The following is a 19,330-nucleotide window of genomic DNA, read 5'->3' on the forward strand; positions in this document are numbered from 1 at the left end:
GCTGTGTGGGACCATGTCTTAGCCAGTGTGATTCCTTCTTGGGTGCTGAGATTATGAAAGCCTGCAGTAAGGAATAAAGGAGTGTAATATGCAAATATAGAATGTTTTAGCAAAAGTGAAATGCTGAAGAGATGGCTCTTCATAAGCTGCACATAACCTGTTTTGGGAATGAGATATAATTTAACGTGGTGAATTTGGAAGGACAAGAACTCCAGTCTGCTGTGGAAAGATTCTGTTTAAAAAAAAGAAATCCAGGCTCCTAATGCACAATTTCTTTTCAATGTCTTCAGTAAATGTAATGCTTTTTCCCATATTTAGAAAAAAAACTTTGCAACATACATATAAAATGTAGTAATTTTTTTCCCCTCAGCAGTTGTAAAGTAATTAGAGTTGTAAAGAAAGTTGCTTTTTCCCTAAGGCTTTGCAGAACTGGTTGTTTATGGTTAAATGTGGAATGGGGAATCATGAGTTTAAAGTTGCAAACTCTTCCTTTAGATGACGATGTTTTCCCCCTCTTTGTACTCAAATAATTGAATCATTTTGGACAATAAAAACAGGTAAGTACTAGGCAGCCTAGACTAAACCTAAGTAGTGCTAAACATGTAGATAGAAATGAAAGAAGTTTTAAGTAATTGCAGGAGGGGGGGAAGAATTCTCAAATGCATACCCCTCCTAAAGGCATTATTATTGCTGTAATTTTAGATGTAATTTCCTACATTAAGAATGTAACACTTGAAAAATGAATGTTATTATTTCAACATGGTGATTTTTCTGCTAACTTTGTTTTCTAATAGACATTATAAGCAAATGACACTTAATAAACAGAGAGAGAAGTACAGCATGGTCTCCCCAAACCCAGGCTCCAGTGTGGCAAGCTGGGTTTAGCATACTTAAGCCTGATTTTGATCCATGCTGTGTAAACCTGCCCTGGTTGTCAGCAGGAGCTGTATTTGCTTGGCATTACTGCTTGGGACACCAAGTATGTAGCTAGAAGATGGCTTTAATCACCAAGATTTAAAGCCTTCATGCTGTTACAACAAAGCTGTCCCAAACAAACACAGTGAAAATTAATTGGAAAGGCCATTGATTGCTTAGGTGTTTAATGTCAGTTCAGAGGATTCCTGCCTTTTCAACCCAAAGAGGCTTCTCTTAAGTTTGAACAATAGAAAAATCAAACATGGATCTTTCTTCAAAGGAAGGTCATTAGCACTGAATGCCACAAAACAAATGGCTAATTATATCCAAATGTGTGACTCCCTAAGAAGTTACATTATGTGAATGAGCATATAAATGCATTTTTAATAAAATCAATTAGAAATGGGATTTTTAGAAGAAAGCTGTATACTCTTCCATTATGTGCTCTGATGTCATTCAGTTGATTATTTGTACTTTTGGGTAGTATATTATGAAATGCATAATATTAAGAAAGCAGATTAGGATCACAGTTCCAGTTTCTGAGTTTCTGGGTTTGTGCCATCACTTAGGATGTACAGGAATTATACCCACACCTTCTCCTGTATGGCTGTCATTCCTTAGAGAGAATGTATTGATTAGTGTTTCCATTGTATCTTTATAATTTTATATATATATATATATCAGATATGCTACTTGATTGCTCTTATAAATCAGTAGTCAGGGAAAGCACTCTGTGCATTTTTATGGTAGGAATCATGAATTTGCTACTTTGCTTTGTACATCCACTGAGGATGAATTTCTGAGAATGGGTTGCTCTGCAGACACTGGTCATTAGGTCTGGTCTGAGGCTTGAGGGCTTTTTTGGTAACAATACAGACCTATAGGACCTGAGGCTGCTTTTTTGTTTCCTGTCCTTACAAAATTGATGTATAAGACAGAGCCACCTTCAATGTCCTTCCTTTTTAGAAAGCATCACATTATCTTGTCTAAAAGGGAGACATAAATATTGCAGTTTCCAGACACACTCTCATGGGTTTGCACAGGTGCTGAAGCATGGGTGGTCATCCTTAAAAGTCATCCTGGTACTTATTTCCAGTTTGGCAGAGCCAGTTGATGCATTTCTGGTTCCACTGGGCACGTGTGCATATGTGTGCGAGCTCAGATGCATAGAAATACTATTACATGGGAAAAGACAATTCGTAAATTAGATTAGGAGATGGATGTCTTTGCTCATGGCATGTGGTGACAGGACAAGGGGGAATGGCTTTAAGCTGAAGGAGGTTAGGTCTAGATTAGATATTAGGAAGAAATTCTTCCCTTTAAGGCTGATGAGACAGTGCCTGATGCTGCTTGGAGACGGGGTGCCTGCCCCACCCCTGGAACCGTTCAAGGCCAGGTTGGATGGTGCTTGGAGCAACCTGGTCTGGTGTTCCTGCCCATGGCAGGGGGCTTGGAGGTTGATTATGTTTAAGGTCCCTTCCAGCCCAAACCATTCTGACATCCCATGATGTTTCTATAACCTTAGACAAAGCATAGAAGTGATGCGTTACTGATGAGCTTCACTCAAATATTGTGGCTGCACTTCATGCCAAGGCTTAGCTCACTTCTCTTTCTTACTCTGGCTGATGCCTGTAGAAAATGGACTGTTTGTCTTTTTTCCTTGGGCTGTGTCTCAGCACAAAATCTTCAGAGCACTGGGAGCTGGTGCAAGGGGTGGTGGTGGGATGGATGGGGGGATGTTGGATTTCCCCTTTTAACTGTCCCCAGCAACTTCATCCTCTGCTATTTTACCTGATTTATTATGAAAGAAAAAAGTAGATTTCTTCTAATCCAAGAAGGATAGGGAAAGTACTCTTGCAAAAAATAAAATGATGAAAAGTACAGGCCTAGCTGGTCCAGTTGAATCTAGTCTTCAGGCTGAGGTTTTTGTGTGTCCTCTCCTGCTTTTCACTCTGCATTTGCTGTGGAGTGAAGAGAGGAAAACAGACTTTATTTGAAAATGCAGTAAATCACTAATAGCTCTTAATTTATCATTCACTCCTCTCTAATTACCAGCCTCCATGTTAAATGTGAGATGAATCCTCACAATTTGCTAATCCAAATTCATCCTCATTTTCAAAGGTGAGGATAAAGCTGTCCTCCTATTGTCAGCAAATCAGCATCTATAAATTAGGAGATTTTAGAGGGGTTGCCTTATTATCCTGAGCCCCATGCAACTTGCCAAATCCAAGCAGGTGTTTTGTTTGCTTGCTCCCTTATTGTGAAAGCTCAGGGAAAATAGCTAGAAATAAAATTATTGAATGTCAGCAGAAATCTTGTGATTTCACAGCAGTACTAATGTGGGTGACTAGCTTTGCAAATGCGGTCTCTTTCCACCTTAAAAAAAAATTATATATCTAAAGGTTTCTTCTTTTTAGAAGGTAGGAGGTGGGGAAATAATCTGACATATTTAGCTACATGAAATCTTGTTTTTAAACTTAAGTACAAGGAAAATAATTTACAAGGTTGCTTAGTGATACTGTGGGAAAATGTGTATCTTGAGACTATTCAAAGGCATCTCAAAGTAGATTTAGAAACTATGGTTCCTGACAAGCACTAAAAAAAAAAAAAAATGCTGCTTCTGGTGCAAGCTGAATCAGTCCTTGAGTGTGTCAAGAAAGAATACCACTTTTCAAGTGATTTTTGGAACAAATCCAGGGTGCTTGTGAGGTGACGTTTGTTGTCTGAGTGGTCTGTGTTATTCCAGCTGGCCCTATACTAAAAGTTAACTCTTGCTTGCTGCCAGCTTCATTCTTAGAAGAGGGCAAATGGGTATCTGTAGCTTTGGTCAAAATAAAGTTGTTAGACATCCTGTGGATCATAAACATAGTTCTGTCTCTTTGTGTTCTCTGTCCATGGTGAGTCCACCATGCGTTGATGGCACATGGTCTCCTCAAGGGTAGTTTGCACCCTATTATAGATCTGAGAGAACTGGGAATAGAAAAAAATGCTCATTTTGCAGGATTACAACGGTGCTCAGATGCTCTTTTTGCCATCAGGTACACAGTTTTCCTACTGCATGTGTGGATAATTTCTTACCCCCAGCATTGCTCTTTGCTTTTTGATCTGACATGTAGGATAAATTTTATTCTGAGATCATTGCAGTGTTTGATTCCAGCTTTAAGAGGAAACTTGATGTTGATCAAGGTCTTTGACATAGAGGGAAAAAAAAAAGCTTTGAGGTTGTTTTGGATTTCTGAGAAACACTGATTTGTCATGCCAGCAAAGTCAAGTTGTGGGATTACAGTGACACTGAATATTGCATACCAAATTCAATATCCTAAGAAAACTTCAGCAGAAGAAACAGGGGAGCATAAGGGAATGTAAGCAGTCACATGGAAATGAAAATTAAGTTCTTAAAAGAGTACATTTGGAATGAGTTGTCACCTCTACATTTTGCAGCACAAGGCAAGGGCTGTCACCTGCCTCCATGGCTCAGCGCAGGGGATCGTGTGTGGTTTTCCATCTCCTCCAGGAGCACTTGCTCCCTGTTGAGCCAAGAAGGATCCTTGTGTCACATATCCATTCCTGATTCAGTCTGTAGAAAGCATAAAAGGGAGATGACATAATAACAGCCACTTTGCAACAAGATGTTGTTAAAGTTGGAGTGCTCTGATTTCAAAATGATAACAGGCACTGTTACTAGAGGGCAAAACCACAGTTGATTTGAGGCCCTCAGAAATGTTTGGTTGTGCCAAGTTCAGCTTCCCATGCATGGGGGTATGGCTTTCAGTAGGAGTAGAGTGCTTAAGATAATAAAAGCTGGGTTAAACAAAGCAGCACCTATGCTTCTTGTTGTAGGACAGTGCAGTAGGCATTTGACCATAGAGAAATGTGAACTTGGGTGTGTCCTGTTGCTGTTGTAGCTGCCAGGGACGTGGATACCTGGATGTGAGGTTGTCTTGCACAAAGCCAGGCAGAATTTCATCAGCCTGTCTGCTTTTCATAGCACTCGGGTAAAATACAGAAGGTAGGAAGGGCCAGATTATAATTGTTTTGCAGAGGGAGAACATGGTCCTTGAGGCTGATTAATGTAGCAATAGAACTTCTGAGGCCTTCAGTGAGGAACTGCTTGTAGCATAAACAGGTCTGAGGCAAGCAGTTGATTGAAGTGTTTGTTTATTTTTGTGGATCTGAAATAGGTCAGTAAATAGAATTTACTCTGTGAACTGTATTGAAGCAATATGTTAGTTAGGTACAAGATAATGCTGATGTTAAGCAATTCCTTGGGGCAGCTTCTTTGATTACAGCTCCACAAAGTCAAAGAAAAAGCTCATTTTGGTGTTCACAGCACCTGCATGATTGAAACTCTGAGGCAGGTTGTGTTTTATAGTCAGCTTATTAAAAAATAAATATTTCTAACCACTGTCACCAATCAGAAAATGCTGTGAAATTTAGACCTGTCTGTAGTCAGACCCTGGCAATATTAAATTCAGATAGATCATTCTCTCAGCTGGTCTCAGAACTATTTTGGGGGTTTGCTGCAATCAATACTCTTTCTTGTGCTGAGCATCCTGTAGGAGCAGTGGCAGTATCAGGGGAGAAGAATCTATGTCTCCTTTAATGAGATCCGTTAGGATGCTACATAGCAATCATCACATAAATCCTCTGATTTCTGTTTAAGTCTTTAGTAGTCAGTATGTTCTCTGGTAGCTATTTTTCACCATACCATATTACCTAGAGGAAAAGGAATTAATAATGCATCTAGTCTTGGATATGTATGTTTAATGGATGATCTCACATCCTATCTTGGAGTCAGGCTGCACAGAAAAAGCCCTTTTGTAATTGATCTTTGAGGTTCAGCACATAAAGAACAGAAAAATGTAATTGTGCTTACCTAAAATTTTCTTTAACTACTAAGGACTGGCACACAAGAGGTAAGTGGATCATCTGGAAGAGCAAAGGAAGTTGGTATCTGAAGATTTGGTTATAGAGAAAATTTCTCAGATTTTGTTGCATGAACAAATGTTGAGATTTTTTGGGTTCTTTTGTTGGCATATGCTGTTAATACGATATTTAATAAATAATGAATGCCATTTAATACTTAATAAATATTTAATTTAGGAAAACTAGAATGGAGTAGTGACTGGAAAAAAAAATTTAAGAGGCAGAAACTTGAGTAGGTGGATCTTTGCTGTCCAGGTCAGGCTGTTCTGTGTGACTGACAGTGGCTCTCTGCTGTTCTGCTGTTCTGAGCAGGCTGAAGGCTGTTGTAGAATCAGCAGTGGTGGCTAACTGGGGAGGAAAGGGTGGAGGGATTTTTTTCCCTTGTTCTGACCACTCAGAATACAGATTGATTCTGTCATGCAAAGCAGCCTCTCTCTGAAGGTTACAGTTTTGCAAGAGCATAAGAACTTCCTTTATCCTAGTAAATAATCTTAGCCCATTTCTCTTATATAGCATCATTCCATATCATGAATTTTTCTTGTGTTTTGCCCTTACTGGATTCATGTGTTCCAAGCAGTGGGAGTTTCCACCAGTTCCCTTGGGAAACTATTATGAGGTCCAGTGAGTTTTGTTGTAAGGTCCTGTTAACACAGTACTTATATTTTCCTTTAATTTCATGTTATTAGCCCTTAAGCATGAACTCATGCTTATATCTATTTATGGCTTAAACTTCCCTCATCTTCCAGAGATCTAGTGATCTTCTGCTTTTCTTTTAACAAATCATGTCTGATAATTAGGTGAAGGTTCTAAGTTCAATCTCTGGGTCTTTAAACATCCACCCTCTATTTCCCAGCCATGCTCTCAGTCTTTTATTCCAGGGTGATCAGGGTTCCAGAGGAGAAGAACAAAGTCTGGTGAGAATTTCCTCATCCCAAACAGTTGTTGATGTATGACATCCCATACATAAATTGTGGCCTCATATAAATGGAAGGCATCACAAACATACAGATAAATATTATTCAGATATGCCAAATACTCTTTAAGAGGGCCATGTTGGCTCTCAAGAAATATGTAGATGGCATTGTAGTTTTAATTCTTTACTGAAACAGTCTGTACATCTTACTTATACAAATGTTATTGTTTAAAGAAATACAAGGCTGTTCCTGAAATATGTGCGTTCTGTCTTTGAACATAAATCTCTTTCCAACTCCAGGCTGAAGTAGGTGCCACAAGAGACTGACTTGATAAATGGCATCACTGTTTCACTACATGGTTTAGCTGAGATGTGTGGCAACCTTCAGTTATGCTTAGTTTAAAAGGGAAGGAAATGCAAAATAGAGGCTGAAGCCCTGTCCATAATGTCTTCTGTCATCTCTGGGCAGGACAGAGGTGCAATTACCAGGGGCAGCTGTAGCTTTGATCTAAATAGGCCGTTTGTGGTGCTAGAGGAGAGCAGCCCCTGCACAATCACTCTGCTTGCATGAGTAGCTGATGGACTCAGCTGCCAGGGACAAGCTAAGGGCAGAATTTAATTCTTCAGCTGCAGCCTGGATAAAGATTGATGCTGTCTTACCTAACTGCCAGGTTTCTTATCCCTTCTGTATAAAGGAATAAGTATTTGACCACTCGTCAGTTTCATATAAAAATACCTTAAATAAGTATTAACCTAATACAGTCTTTCTTGCTTTTGTAACAGCTCTGTGCCTTTCCCTGCTTGATTTCAATTCTCTCTTTCTGCTTCCATTTTTAGATCATGTTTTATCTCTTATCCCTTTGATATCTTTAATAACTCCCTCTATTTTTCACCCCCTCAACTACTTCTCTCTGCATCCTTTTACCTTGATGCCTTCTTATTGTATTTCTATGTGTTTTGATGATATAAGAAATTTGCCAATTAGTTGATATTTATGAAATTTTTACTTTGGAAATGGCTGTATTATCTTCTTTGACTGCTAGCTGGGTAGGGGCTGGATGTGGAGAGAGTGCCCTTTGTTAGATGTGTATGTGAAATTATAGGGGAAGAGAAAGGAAAGAAAACCTCAAAGCCCAAAAAACAAACCCCGCAATGGAAGTCAGAGCCTGAAAGTAGCTTTGGGCTCACAGGCCTTTTTCAGTCCTGAGGAAGCAGCAGCAACCTTAAGTAGAGGCTGAGAGCAGAGTGGGTATTAGTGTCTGTCTGTATGGTCCTTCCTGCCTGCACAGTTGGATGATGGAGAGTGAAATAACTTACCACTGACAGTTGTATTTTGACAGAACTACTGGTGTGCAGGGGAGCAGGGCTGAACTCTAGGAGAGGAAAATTGTTCTGCATGTGTCTGAGGGCAAGTAAATTCTCAGACATGTTATAAAAGGTGAGTGTTAAAGGTGGACAAGGAAAGTAGGGAAGGTTCACAGGGATATACAGGGGCCTCTTGGCAGGAAAAGGGAAAGGCTGGACTGGTTTTTATAGGAGGGAATATGGATTAAACAGGAAGGTTGGTTTTGTTGCTTTTTTGTTTTGTTTTTTTTTAAACAATCTTAGTATGTGTGACCTTATCTAATGGCTGCTGCAGTGCAGCTGGGAAGTGGTAATTGTTCAGCTGTGGTAACTCAATTACTTCTGCTCCTGTCCCTGTCCCTTGGTCTCAGTGGCAGTTCTGGCAGGGGATGCCATCAGCTCCTGCATCCTCCTGGTCCGTGAGGCTGCACTGTGACTCCCAGGGCTCCTGTCTGCTCCCGTGGTGTTTGCAGGGCTGAGAAATGGCTCCTGTCAGCTTTCACTCTGCCGTGCCTCGCCAAGCCCGGTCTGCAGGGAAGGCAGGAGAGCTGCCTGTCAGGGAGCAGATAACACTGCACTGATTTATATGCTGCTCGCCTCTGCAAAGTTTTCCACTGCAGCAATGGATCCCTTTGTGTTCACTCTTCATTTTGGTTTTGTTTTGAAGATTTTGAGAACTTTTGGAATTTTTCTCCTATATTGTGCTGTATTCATGAGTTTTTCTAGCTGGGTAGATTGATGATGCTTGTTAGTTAAATGTTTTTAATGTTGTAAAAGTATCAGATAGGTTCTGTCATTCTCAAAATGCTAGAATTGCAGGTTTTTAAAACTTTTGATAGGTGATCTTTTAAAAACTGTCAGATTATGTCATGAGTAAATATTTTTCTTTATTTTTCTTGCAGTGATGTAAAAATGATTTTGGGTGGCTGAAGATGGTGCTTGGATCAGCAGTAATGCTGTGTGACAGCAGAAATGTTCAATTTCTTATTGTGACAAGAGTAACAACTGGTAATTGATAAGTGTAAGGGAAAAGGTTTACATATACACACATATAGAAAAATATCTAAGAATAACTGTCCTTTAAATGTAATTTAAAAAAAAATCACTGTCCAGATAATTCAGAGGAAGATTAAAGCAAGGCCTAACTGGTGGTGCTTTCAGAAGGAAATCTTGCATGTCCAAAAGCTACCACTGTCTGAAAGTTCTTGGTATTTTAATTTTTTCTTTCCAATTCCCTTAATGTGAGACAGGTAAGGGTTATGCTGCATTAATCATACATGTGCTCACAGTTCTTGCCAGCAATGCAGCTTTCCAGCTGTTTCAGCTTTGAAACAGCTGCAAATCTTCTGTGAGTAAAAAAAGTTCAGTTAGCTAAACTTTTGGATATCAAAAAGCCCATATTTGCTTTCTTCCAAAATGAATCTGAAATGCTAATAGACAAATAAGTAATGAGCATGATAGCATTTGTTTAAACTGTGCTAATCAGACTTTTGTGCAGGCTGCCTTGCACAGGAGGAGCAATGAGGGCTGGCAGCAGTAGCAGGGAAGCAGGAGGAAGCGTAGGGATAGTGTGTACTTTTCTCTTTGACCCATTTAGGCTTCAGTCTCACATTTCTTTAAGTTGATCCACGTGTACGTGGCTGCTGACAGCATTTCTCCTCGCCCCTGCCACATTCTGCCGCCGTTAGGGCTTGCGAGGCTGCTTGTTGAGTTACATGAGGGAGCTGGTCCAAATGAAAATTCAGCTTTTTTGGTTGTTTGGGTTGATTTTCAGCACAGCAAATTCCCTCATCTGTATCAGTGTGTGGCCATGTAAATGTCATGTTGGAGGTGGGAACACTGTCTGCAGGAACAGTTGGGCTTTAGCTTCACTTAAAGCAGTTGTGATCCAATTCCTTCAGTGCTGGTGACTCAACAGATAAGGGTTTTGTTGGGGTTTTCTTGTTTTTGTTTTCTTTTAATGTCACCATTGATTGTGATTTTCCAACATGACACCCTAAGTGAAGTGCAGTAAGGACTTTATGAGCAAGCAGTTCTTGAGCTGTGCTGAAAAGAATAATTAAGCAGGGTTAAGAAATGAGCATGCTGCTGTCTTGAGGATGATGGGCAAGATTAGCAATTGGTTAAGTGCAGCCCCAGCTGTATGGCTTCTAGTCTGTTGTTGAAGCGTGGGTAGCAGTTAGATGGATAATGAGAATGAAATGGCAGCAGTAGTAGTGCCACCTGTGATGGAAGCAGAATTCCAGGAACTGCATGCAGAAAAACAGAGGAACCACTTGTGATGCCAGATTTTTCAGAGTGGTTAAAACAATTTAATTCAAATGGACAGTTTCTGCCTATGCAAAGAAGGAGTGGTATCACAGGATCAGAGAATAGAAAATGTGCTTGAGGAGGGGGGGTAGGAGAAGTTATGTGGGTGCTTTACAGGCCTGTTTTGGCATTAATGGAATACAAAGGCAAATTTTGAGGGAATGAATACTTAAAGAAGTACAGGGAAGTGCTGAGAAGAGATGTTAACAGCAAATTTTCTAGTGAAAGAAAAGTAGCTTAGTATCAAATATTTAAAAAGTGGTTGCAGCAGTGACCGCCATCTGAATTTTTAAGACATTAATCTTAAAGAAGCATGGTAGTTCTCTTTAGCTGAATGAGTGAATGAGCCTTTGACATGCTCTGGAAGGGCTTTGCCAGGACAGAAAGGACCTGCACCTGGTAGATGGGGTGCTCTCATGGGAGGCAAAACGGATGGGTTGGATTGTTGTCAGCAGGCAGAGAAATTGAATACAGGTCTCTGCACTCAGCTGGTCTGGGTCTGGCCATACAGAGATAAAGAGGAGGCATCAATCCTTCAGTAAGCAGGTCTGGATTAAGTCTTTTTTATTTCACAAGGTTGTTTTTAACACGGGTCAGTTTACTGGTTTGGTTTTCTGTTCATTGCCACAAACAGTTTTGCTGGCACAGTTGGTGAAATATCGCAGGGAAAGGGCCAGGAACGGTTTTATTCTGCTGAGATAACAGAACAGAGTGTACCCTTGGGCAGCCCCTGAAGCAGGTCTGCCAGGTGACACGGGCACTGGGATACATCAGTCGGAGCAATGCCAAGTGTTCCCGGGCTCCAGGTTGCTCAGCCTGGGGACTGACACATCCCATAGAGGGACTGGGGAGTTCTTGTGTGGAAGAGCCTGGGTTTGGGGGTGTGGGGTGCACCCACAAGCAGATGGCAAGATGGGGATTTGGAGCCGGGCTTGAGTTAGGCAGAGCGTGGGCACGAGGCCAGCCTGGTCATCACTTTCCTCACGGGCAATTAGGTGTTACTGGGAATAACTCTTAGCTAACCTTGATAAAATTAAACTTGTTATTGTGCTGGGTCAGCACTGCTGCAATGTCCTGCTGTGCTGCTACTTTTACTGCTCATTGGCCTTTTTCCTTACAGGCTCGCAGGGATGAAGCTGTTCCTTGCTCCCAGTATTGCGTGTGTGGCTGGAAGTGCTCCGTGTGAGCCCTGCAGCCTCGCTTCCCTCCCTTTAAACGCGTTCTTGTCTTTGATCGCAGGAATCTCCCCTTGATGAGGCTGCTGGGACCAGCCTGCGTGAGTGTAGCCCCACTGATCTGCCCTTTTTGTGCTTTTGTTTGTTTGTTTTACTGATTTGTAATACAAATAACATAGAAGCCTGGCATAGAGCAAAGAGCAGGAAATTCATTCAGGCTTTGAGCTGGGAATTGCTGAAATTGAAAGATGTGACAAAGCATGCAGGGATGCTCACACATAAAAACTGCTCTTTTTCCCCTTTTTTTGGAGTTCTTTTGGGCAGCCTTTTCAAAGAAAGAAAAGGAACGAAAACCCAAATGCAGAACAAAATCTGCACATAAAATTCAGTTGGTAAAGCAATTCAAATGCTGGAAATGAATATCTGAGTAAAAACCATCCGAAATGTTTCCTTTAATAGAACCTAGTGTTTGTTACCATAACAATCCTTTTTGCAAAAGAAGGATTAGTGCTGTTGACATGACTCTGTTCCCTGCTTCAGGTAGCACTAGTTTTCAGGGCCCCTTGAGCAAATTGCAGAAAGAGGAGAAAATCCATATGCCTGGATTTTGATGATGCACTTTAGTATCGTAATAACAATTCATTTAGGCTCTGGCTTTGTACTGCCTGTTATTTCCCTAGAAACTTATGATTCATCCTGACAAATATATGAAATAGCAGTGTCACAGCCTCTTGTCAGACTGGAAGGCTGCAGATGAGCAGGCAGAAGCCAGATAAGAGTAATGTAGAGCTGTAGCTGCTTGACATTACTGACTTTTAAGGGGTCCAAATAAAGGTATGATTTCTCTTCCATAGGGGAAGAGAACAAGATGTTTCTGTAGTAACGAGATCATAAAAGAAAGAAAATTGCTTGTAAAGAATATGTCTGATTTTCCCTCTTTTTCTGCTTTGCTTCTATTATAAGTTAAGCTGCAGTTTTGCTTTCAACTGCCTCTTGTGTAAGCATTTAATAGAACCAAGATATTCTGCAAATCTATTTTTTTTGACAGTGATTTCTGGCCTACCCATTTTGTTTTGTAATAACCACTGTTTCCTCTGTCAAAAGAAGGAAATTATCTGAAATAAAAGGATAGTAGTGTTCTGTGGTCCTATGTGAACTTGTCACTTCAGGTCTGCTGTGCCAGTTCAAAGCATTGAGGTTGGCATGGGATGAGAAGATGATGGTGTTTCTTTCAGCATGCTGGGAGTACATGGGTAGAAACACTTTTTTTTTTTTTTTTAGCGGGCTTGGAACTAAAAGCTGAAAAGAGCCTTTTGTTTTTTGCTGCAGATTCAGTAGCGTGATAAACTTTACTACTTGGTAGCCTGGGAACTTGATTTTGTGTGTTGATTATAGAAGTGCAAACTTCTCTCTTTCTCTCACTTCTCCCCCTGCCTCCCCCTCCTCCCGATGGTATGATGAGCCTTTGAGAAATAAATGGGAATTGCGTGGTGTGGGCTCTGTGCATTGCAAAATATCTGTAGTTTCTCGACTTTTGTTCTTTTGCTCTGTAAAAGAAAATTTGTTACTTTATACTGGTGTGGGATGGGGGAGGATTTTTGAAATCTTGCTGTTGGGCTTGTCCTGCCTTTTTAAAAAGACACTGTTCCCTGCCCTTCTCCCAAAGGTACTTAGATACCAATTTTCTTGCCATCACTAAATTGCAAGGGCAGCATGAAGTGTAAGCTTTGACCTCAAAGGTGCTATTTCTTGTGGTTTAAAAAAAGAATCTCAGCATCTGTCAGAAACCTGTAAGGCCCAAAAGAGACAAGGCTTATTGCAAGTTACTAATAAAAGATGCATCTACTAAGAGACTTGTTTTACCCCTATATATTTTGTGTTATAACTTGTGCTTCTACATAGCAATTCAGAAAAAATAAAAAAGGCAATACTTAATTCTGGCTGTTCCACGTGATGATACTCCTTTATTGTACTGAGATAGAAGCTGCAGGTTTTTAGAGCAGGGTCACATTGAAACTCTTTTAAAAGCTGTCCTGCAGGATAAAATGGATAAGAAAGTCGGGAAGGTGTTGTTGTGAGTGTTCTATAACTCAGATCATGGTAGGGTTTAAAGGTGTATCAGTTCTTTTCCATCCAGTAGAAAATCTCGATTCACTGGCGTTTGTAACACTGATGGAATCAGGTGAACACTGAGTGGAGCAGATTGCTAATAAACTGCCCTGTGTTGTTGGATATTCCCACTGTTTGGGCTGAGATGCTCAGGCTTGTTGCATCCTTGCAGCTGGCTGGAGCAGCTCACTGGGAGCACACAGTGAGGGTGGCAGTCAGAGCAAAGATGGGGACAGGAGGGAAACAGCACATGCAAGGTTCTAAAATGCCACCCAGCTAGTAAGGAGCAGTGGGAGTGGGAGGATGTTCAAGGGCTGATGGCCATAATGCAGTGCTGTAGGTCTGCTGCAGGGAATTGCTCATCTTCCCAGCCCTGGAGCTTGCAGCTGCTCAGCAGCTCCTCCCTGCACTGACCCTGCTGCTGGGGGAGCAGCTTCCCAATGCTTAGCAGGGCTTGTGGCCGCCACTGCTCAGTTTTGGGGGCCTCTCCTGCTGAGCACTGGCAGTATGAATGAGTATTTGGACTCTTTTCTTGTTTGTCAGCAGTAACTGGAGCATTGGATAGAGAGTTTTTTTTGGTCAGTTGTTTTCTTAAAGCCCAGTTTCTCTATGTATGAACATCTGCTCTTCAGATACCAACAGATGAAATCACTGTATTTATAGTTAAATAAAATGTTATGAAGGCACATTTTTCAGCTCTGGAAATGTCAGATTGGCCAGCTAGGCAGAAGAGGTTGGAAGTCACAAAATGACATACATTTGGTTGTCATCTGGCTAGGGTGAGGGCACTCTACAATGGCTTGGTTGTGTACTGCAGTATTGAGTGACAGCCATCTAGCTGATACCTGCCTTTTCTTGGGCTCTGTGAAATGCATTCTTGAATCTGGGAAGGAACCAGAAGTAATAAAGGGTATCTTGAAGTTTCCTGTGGAGAAATCTAGAAGCACAGTTGCTAATGCTAACTTTTCCAGCTATTTCTTTTCTTAGTGTTACATAAGATACCAGAAAAATAGAATTTTGTTGTCATGTTAAATTCAAGGGGCGGAGGTGGTGATGGGGAAACAACAAAGCTTTTGATCTTTCTTTAGTAAATAGGAGACTGGTTGCAGAATGTAAATGTTTGTCTTAGATGATGCTGTAAGCAGTACATTTCTTTCTCTCTTCTCACAAATAAGAACAAAACCAAGTTAGTCATCAAGATACACATAATTTCTAGGATGATTCTTGTCCTGAATTAAGTTGTTCATTTTGGAGTTAAGCAGCAGTGTAACAGTTGTCTTGTTTTTCCACAAACTGTATGACTGATATAATACCACAGGGCAGCTTGAGGGAGTCCTAGCACACAGAATTAAAGCCTTCTCTGGTCTGAAGAAGGCTGAGTAAAGTATTCAGAGAAATAGCATTTCCTAAGTAGGCAAGTACCTTTCTCTTAGATCTCTTTGGTATTTTTTCAGTAGACAATTATCCCTAAAGTAATTCTACTTTAAAACATTGATGGTGGATGAAGAGTTCAGCTGAAAGAGCATGTATTACTCAAACAAGCATACTGTTTTCTTAGGATGGATTATGATGAATTAATTATATTTTAACATTTGAAGTTAGGAAAAGGTTAAATACTCAGAATATTCATGGTAGTTTGGGGATGGGAGCAGCTCAGTGGTGAAAATAGCTTATGAAAGAAATTAATTTCAAGTATCTTCCTCTGTGTTATTCCTTTTTTCCTCTTTTGGTGTGTTCTTTGTTTTTGAAGGGAAGCTGGTTTGCTGCCACTGCAAAATGAGTTTTTAGTACTCAAGTGCATTTCCCCCCCCCCCCCAAATAAGTATAAACTGATTTTTTCTTAGGGACAGAAGAAGCAGCATACAGACTGTAGAGTGTGAAATAAAATTCTGGAAAGACCAGGTGCTAGTTAGTACCTTAATTTTAGGAAGATGTGGTATTTGTATTTGAGGCTGGTGAGTGCCAGTCCAGGGCCTGCTGATGGCAGTGGAAAAACTGCTCACCTGCTGGGCTTTGGATTACCCTTGAGTAGCTTATCGTGCCCACAGCTCCCTTGGAGGGTGATGGATCCTTCCTCTGCTCTTACTTCACTGTCCAAACATGTTACACCTGGTTGACCTATGTGCCTTAAAGGATATCTTGGTGGTGAGTGCAGCAATTTCCACGTGTGCAGGAAAGAGAAGCTGCTGCTTTGTGGCAGCTCCTGTTTGGCCAGAGTCCCCGTGGCCCCAGCTGCCTGGCTGGAGTCACTTCTTGTTAAAACCAGCCTCTCTGGCAAAAGGGTGTTCAGAGGTGAAGCTCTTTTACCATGGTATTAGTGATGATGGTGCAGGGATTTGCATTAAATTAAGGTGTGTGGTCTGTGCAGGAACTGGTGTTCTGGGAAGCACTGGGTGGTTGCCATCGCCTCCTGTGAGCAGCGGTGGGCACGGCAGGCACCTTTGTGCCCCTTCTCAAGCTGCTCCTGACATCTCTGAAGGGAGCAGATGAGAGTTTCCTGTAAATACATGTGCTGGAAACATCTGCCAGGCACATTGAATTAAAGGATTTTTCTTGATGTGCTGTCTGACCCCTTATGCTGAGGAACTTGAGTGCTCTGTTTTCCTCATGACTTCCCCCATCTTTTCTTAAGCTGTCTTTTCTGAAGCTGGGGCTGTGGGGATGGGTTGGACCTCGCTTCCCGCATCTGTCCCAGCAGCTGGACCACTTCCTGCCATGAATCATCCCAAACACACTTTTTTTCTTTTTATTGTTTTATTTAAGGGTGAAGGCACATTTGTTTCCTGAAGCCACAAGCTAATCTAAGTAGTCTGGCAGACAAGCCTCAAGTGAAGGCTGGGGTGTGAACGTGTTTGGAGGAAGGAAGTGCCTCCCATCACTGGGATCACGGGCAAGCCAGGAGCAGAGCTCTGTCCTTGTGGACTTCATTTGTGGTCAGAGGAACAGCAAACTCCATCACTTCTTGGAGAGCTGCAGCAAAACGTCTTCTCTGTTTGCACGTCAGTGTCAAACACATCATGACCTCTGGTTTTTGGCTGCAGCTAATCAAGTGCTAATTGGCAAATGATGCTAAGGGAGAGGGGCATAATCTTTTGTCTGAGAAGTTCTTGGCTATGGCTTGGATCTCTGTGGGACTGATGTTTGTGGCTTAGTTTTCCAGAGCTCATTGATTGCATGTGTTTCAATTTTAGCAGTCCAAAACAAGGCTTTTCTTTTTTTCTTTTTTCTTTTTTTTTTTTCCTGAGGAGCTCATGCTGAATAGCTCCTGAAACTTGAGAGTTCATTGTATTTCACAAAGAGATGAAATCCAAAATCTGCCTCCTTAATTTTGTCTTTAAAAATCACCCCAACACTAAAAGATCCCAGCCTAAAAACACATTAACAGCATAGTTGTTAAGCTATTGTTTTCCTTGTTAATTTTCCTAGGGAAGCGTCAGATTCACCACTTGGGAAACCAGCTTCAACTCAATCAGCATTGTCTGGATACTGCCTTTAATTTTTTCAAGATGGCTGTGAGCAAACATCTGACCCGGGGCAGAAAGAGGACCCACGTCATCGCTGCCTGTCTCTACCTGGTGTGCAGGACAGAAGGAACTCCTCGTATCCTTTCACAGTTAGCAAATAGAAATAAATAGGAGACCCACTTTGAGTGGGTCAACTATCCCAGCCAGACCTTGTTTCAAAATGGGAGAAGGTAAGTGTTCAAGAGCTGACTTGGTCATGGCTGGGTTTATACATGGAAGTGAATGGGAGTGTTTCCTGTGGTTCAGGTAAATTTGTTCCCTGGCTAAATGTACAGTACTTAGTATTTAATGCTATAAATGTCACTATGCCTCTCATCACTAACTCTGAATTTCTTCTTTTGCAACATTTGCTTCAAGTATAAAATTGCACTACCCCCGTGCTGTGCTTTGCTAGGGTTTATTGTTTGTGTAGTATCCTTTTTGTTTATTTTGTTTTTTTTATTTTAAAGTAAATGACAGTTAACCCCAAACCTCCTACAGTGTCAGCATCAAAGAACAGGTTAGGTTTCAGTGGGTTTTTCATAGCATATTTGGATTTCCTTCTTCTGATACTTGCAGGAAGGACAGTATCACTCCTGGTTTTAGTTATTGGAAAAAAAAAAAAGTTTCATAAATTCTGAAATTTGCTTAAAAATCATATGGGAAATCAGTGGCTGGAGGTGCACATAGGACAGATTTCCAAGTGAGTATCCCTGCTTTGCCATCTCTATTTTTGTCTTGGGGAACTTAATTAAAATCCACATAAGCTTTAAATACTGATGACCATGCAAATTAATTTGCTTTATATATTTTAATTTCTTTTATGTTGTGCTTTAGTTGCTGGAATTCAGAGTTTTGTGTCAAACAATCACTTCACTGGCTCTGAGCAACCTGGTCTAGTGAAAGGTGTCCCTGCCTATGCAGGGATATTGGGACTGGATGTATTTTAAGGCCCCTTCCAACCCCCAAACCATTCTATCATTTTATCATTCTACAATTCTGTGTTTAGTTTCTTTCTACTTCAAAATAATATGTTCACATCTTCAGGATTCTGATTTGATGCTTTTTCCAGATTGCTGCTCTCATTCTGTATTTTTGCAGCTGAAGAGTTTAGCTTTCCTTTTAAGACTGAGATGATTTTTTTTGTCATTTCAGAAAATATATTCAGTATTCTAAAATTAGTACTTTCTGATCTAGTAGTAGTGTTGTGATAATTGTATTTGCGTGTTTAAAAAAATATGGTTTTGCAGGAATAATGGAATTAAAAGGCAGGCTTGCCTTGCTTGGCTTACAATGGTTTTTCTTCCTGTAAAGTCTCTGTGTGAACTTTGAACATTAGCACTCTATCACTGCCATAAAGACAGTGTTGATTTTAAGGTGTTACCAATATTTTGATAATATATCTTCCGGGTAAGTGCCTGAAAGAGGGTGGGATTAGATTAGCTATTAAAAAATTCTTCATAGTGAGGAAATTGAGGGCTTGGCACGTGTTACCCAGAGGAGCTGTGGCTGCCCCATTCCTGGGAGCGTTCAAGGCCAGGCTGGATGGGGCTCTAAACAACCTGGTCTGGTGGAAGGTGTCCCTGCCCACAGCAGGGATGTTGAAAATGAATTATCTCAAAGATCCCTTTTATGATTCTCTGTTATATTTATGGTCATGTCATGTTAAAAATTATTTTTTTACAGTTGTTATTTGATACTTCTGAATGATAGCCCAGCTGTAATTTCCAAATCCATTTTTCCTCACTGATAGGGATAAAAAGCATTTGAAGAAATGTGGGCTGTAAGAGGCAGGTAGGTGCACTGCAATGTACATCTGTGCAGCAAGTGGAGCTAATGTAGCAAACAAATACAGCATAAATAATTTACTTGTTTTTTAACCTTCTTTATAGTATTTCAGCATATATCTCACTTATGTGTGAGATGTACTGATCTGGTTGACACTTAATAAATCCCTAAATGAATTTCCCAGCTTTCTTTGTTAAATGGAGATAATGTCCTGTGTGATACTTCACATAAAATACTAGGAGTGAAGTATGAATAAAACTGCAAAGATGAGTTCTATATTTCTATGTCAATAATACTCCACCTTCATTTGCACAGTTACTGTGCTGCCTGGGAATGAAAAGGTTGTT

General features: G+C 40.8%; 1 protein-coding gene across 1 annotated transcript in view; it reads left to right on the forward strand.

Annotated features, from left to right (window-relative positions):
- Positions 1-19,330, forward strand: part of BRF1 (BRF1 general transcription factor IIIB subunit) — a 171,673-nt gene that overhangs the window by 25,910 nt on the left and 126,433 nt on the right. Inside the window, exon 3 of the mRNA XM_084207988.1 lies at positions 17,119-17,292. Coding sequence (XP_084064114.1) covers positions 17,119-17,292 — 174 coding nt within the window. The remainder of the gene's footprint in view (positions 1-17,118; positions 17,293-19,330) is intronic.

The sequence above is a fragment of the Fringilla coelebs genome (genome assembly GCF_963513975.1).
Source record: "Fringilla coelebs genome assembly, chromosome: 6".
In the NCBI taxonomy this organism is placed as follows: domain Eukaryota; kingdom Metazoa; phylum Chordata; class Aves; order Passeriformes; family Fringillidae; genus Fringilla; species Fringilla coelebs.